General features: G+C 58.4%; 1 protein-coding gene across 1 annotated transcript; it reads left to right on the top strand.

The window, feature by feature from the left end:
• Window positions 1-246: 246 nt before the first annotated feature.
• On the top strand, window positions 247-2,388 carry LOC123928015 (protein FAM71A-like). Its single transcript, XM_045983039.1, has 2 exons — window positions 247-2,019; window positions 2,175-2,388. Exon 1 carries the CDS (start codon window positions 415-417, stop codon window positions 1,858-1,860), a length of 1,446 nt encoding a protein of 481 aa, XP_045838995.1. The 5' UTR covers window positions 247-414; the 3' UTR covers window positions 1,861-2,019; window positions 2,175-2,388.
• Window positions 2,389-3,958: the final 1,570 nt, after the last annotated feature.

Genomic DNA, 3,958 nt, shown 5'->3' with positions numbered 1-3,958 from the left:
ATAGGGCTGCGCAGGGTGCGGGCTGAGACAGAGGTTAGTCTCACCAGGACTGCAGTTCCCAGTTCGCAGTTGGCAGCCTATCAGGAAGATTAAAAAGTGAGGGACAGAGGTGAGGTGGGGGAGCCGCCGTCCAGCTCTATACCCTTGCAGAGCTTCAGTCTGAGGTCCAGGCACCCACCAGCGTCCCCGCGGTCACCCTCAGGGCCCCCCACCCTGACCCCTGTCTCCGGGAGGTTCTGAGCCAAAGCGGGGCCTGTGGCCTGTGGCCTGAGGGGCGCGGTGGGTTTGGGACCCCGCCACAGAGCCAGCCCAGTGCCGCAGGAGCGGGGCTGCACCCTCTGCCAACACAACCAGGCGGAGGAGGACAAGCTCCAGGGACCAGCCCCCAGATCAAGCCCACCCCCTGCCTGGCCCATGTCTCCATCCACTCGGCCACCCCATCACAGGGTGCACAGCGCCTCCGGGGTGGGCATGTTCGACACCGCCATGGGGAAACTCCAGCGACAGCTGCGCAGGGGAGAATACTATCTCTTAAAAAACACACCCCTGTTTGAAAGTGACTTTATTGAAATAACAAAGAAAGGGGAAGTCGTCGACGTGCACCACCGAGTCGGAATGGTGACCGTGGGCATCGCATCCACCAGCCCCGGCCTCCCGAGCCCAGATGTCATGCTGCTGGCCCGCCCGGACACCGGCTGTGAAGAGGACTCCGACCGGGGCCAGACCACCAAGGGAAAAGGCCGCAAGGCTTGGGGGACCCTGGAGCTCACCAGGCTCCTTCCCTTGAAGTTTGTGCGGATCTCCATTCATGACCGCGAGAAACAACAGCTGCGCCTCAAGTTCGCCACCGGCCGCTCCTGCTACCTGCAGCTGAGCCCCCCTCTGGATGCACGCGAAGACCTCTTCCCCTACTGGGAAAAGCTCGTTCACCTCCTGCGGCCGCCAGTGGACAGTCACAGCAGTACCTACGCCATTCCAGCGGAGGACAAGCTGGGCATGCCCCTGTGTGAACAACAGGACGGGTGGTACCCAGCAGGGGCAGATTTCCAAGGAGAAGGGCATCAGGACCAGGTCAGCGTCAGGAGCCTCCACGTGGACTCTGAGGTGGCCGGGGCCACCTCTGCAGCTTTCGCTGGCGGGGAGGAGATCTTTCAGGACCCCCCCACACCCAACAGCCTGTCGACTCTAGCTGCCCCAACAACAAAAGCTACCGGGCTCTACAGGGAGTCGGCAGCAGGGGCCAGGACCGAGGCGGGGGCCGCCGGGGAGGCCGCGGTGGCCGCGGCAGTGGCGGCCGCAGGGACAGCGGCAGAGCTCGCAGCGGGGGAGGCCCGCCTACGCCTGCCGTTCGCCGGGACCGGAGCTGCCGGCAAGCCTGCGGGAGACGCCGCTGCGGACGGGTCGGAAGGCCAGCTCCTCTCGGACGCGTCGAGCTCGGCGGGCAGTGGGGAGCCGGCGGGAAGGCCGCTCCGCAGGGAGCGGAGGGAGCGCAAGGAGCGCCGGGAGGAGCGAGCCTCCCGCAGTTCCGGCCACCGCAGGGCCGCCGAGAGCCGTCACAAGGCCCCGGGGAACAACATCACCCCGAAGGCCTCCAGCCGCTCCTTAGGCGGCCACACAGCCGCGCCGGAAGACAAGAAGGACGAGGGCCTCCGCAGCCCCGCGCGCCGCCGGCGCGCCCCCGACGACGCCGTCAGCCCCGCCCCCGACGACGCCACCAGCCACGCCCCCATCGCCGAGGAGGCCGGGACCTCCCACAAGTCGGGGCGGAGCCTCCCCGCTGGCAGCTGGGCCTCAGGCACCAAGACGCTTGGCAGGATCCGCGGGTTCCTGAGGAACCTGAGAGCCAGGCTCACTGCCTGAAGCCGGGCCTCCCCACGCGGCAGAGGCGCGTACACGTCGAAGACAGCGGAAAAGAGCGGCATGGAGGCCCTCGCCGACGCGGCGGAGAGCCGCCACGGCTGGGAGAGCGCGGGGAGCGGGACGTCTGAGCTCATGCAGACATTGACTCGAAGCCCATGAGTAAGACCCAGAGATCTCCGCAGCTGGGGACGTATCCGCGGAGACCCCATTCTAGCTCCCCTCACTGGAATATTTCATTTTTTTTTTAAAAAACGTTAGTGAATAAAAATATACCAATCTGACAATGGCCTGCTGCGTTCTGTTTGAATTTCTAGGTCCTGCAGCCCAGTAGTGACCTCACAGCGGGGCCGCCACCTAAGACCCAAGGGTCCAGTCGAGGACCGCCCCCACCTCACAGCCATGCTCAGAGCCAAAGCATCCTGCCTCAAGGCCTGTCTGGCTTGTTTCCTGGGGCCACAGCTGAAAGTCAAAGTATGGCCCAGAAAGCTCACCTCCCCCATTTCTTTCGGTTTACAAATGTTCCTAAGCCCTGAAGGTCCGTAGACGGGACAAAGAAAGAACGGGGGGACTCCCCATGTCTACAGGCTATTCAGTGGAGGGAAGAGGGGAGCAGCAGCCTCTGCTGGCAATAGACTGAGAACCTGTAAATACCCAGGGTATATACCCAGGAAAGAACTTGCCAAGGCAGCGAGAACACTTAGAGCAAAAAGGAGCCCAACACCGCAAGCAGCCCAAACTACCATCAACACAGCTGACAACAGAGTGCGATGTGAGAGAGAGAAAACGTGCAACAGTGCGCAGCGGCGTACCCTGGCCTACGATAACAACCTATTCTGTGCTACGAGGACGTGGAGATGCAACATGGCGGGTTAGGGGAGTAGGAGAAGACTACATGAACCGAGATGGGATTGGGAGAGAGACAAACCATAAGTGACTCTTAATCTCACAAAACAAACTGAGGGTTGCTGGGAGGAGGGGGGTGGGGAGAGGGGGAGGGGGGTTATGGACATTGGGGAGGGTATGTGCTATGGTGACTGCTGTGACGTGTGTAAACGTGGCGATTCACAGACCTGTACCCCTGGGGATAAAAACACATTATATGTTTATAAAAAAAATAAGAAAAAAAAAAACCTATTCTGAGGCTGTAACCTATTCCACCTATAGAATAATTCAAAAACAAGATCGAAAGTACATGTGGTACAAAAAATAAAATAAAATTAAATTAAAATTAAACTTTTAAAAGTACGCGTGGGACAAAAACAAGGGAACAGTGCACACAAAATTCAGGACAGTGTGGAAAAAGCAAGACAGGATCGCGAGGCGAAGACCGGGCTTTCAGCGCTGTTGGAAATGTTCTGTTCGGCCATCAGATCTCTGCAGTCTGAATGGTCCGAGAAACGCCGGGGCAGTTGTGATGAAATTACTGCTCCAGACATACCCAGGCCTTCCCTTACGTTTTCACTCTTATGTATGCGCAGAAGTGTTTGTCTTATGTCCGGAAGGTCTGGTCTCTTTAAACTGGGTTCTGGGTTCTTGTAATAATTTACCTACGGTAAATGTAATCTCTGTCTTACAGATAGGAGCACTGAGGCTCAGAAAAGTGAACTTGTTCCTATGGCACAGTGGAACCTTTGCAGAACAGTGACCCACTCCTTTAGGCAAAGCGTTTCCACCACTGTGTTCCCAAACTCTGCACCGAATGTACCAGATTAAGGGGAGGGAGGGATGGGAGCTGGGGGACTCCTGGTAGTGAGCCACTGCGAGCTGGCTTTTGAATTTCAGTGAGTTCACAGCCGTCAGCTGGTCTTATCTCAAGAGTGTCCAGACCACCCTGGAGCGGTGTCTGGCCCCCAGACTTCTATCCCCAGCCTCTGTGTGACCTGCCCTGCAGCCATAAACAGCCTGGGATTCCAGGGACCAGTCGGGAATCTCCCTACAATCCATTCCTCCCACCGCCACTAATTACACTTTGGTACGGAGAAACAATTGCAAGGGGTTTCTCCTTACCAAGTCTCCCCTTCAGAGTTCAGAAAACAAATCCTTAAACTTCACGTGAGGGAGAGTAGTCGTTAGGTCCCAGCATATGTGCTTGGCCCTT

The sequence above is a fragment of the Meles meles genome, chromosome 17 (assembly GCF_922984935.1).
Source record: "Meles meles chromosome 17, mMelMel3.1 paternal haplotype, whole genome shotgun sequence".
Classification (NCBI taxonomy): Eukaryota; Metazoa; Chordata; class Mammalia; order Carnivora; family Mustelidae; genus Meles; species Meles meles.
Note: the sequence above shows the minus strand (reverse complement) of the source record. Positions and strands in the feature narration are given on the sequence as shown.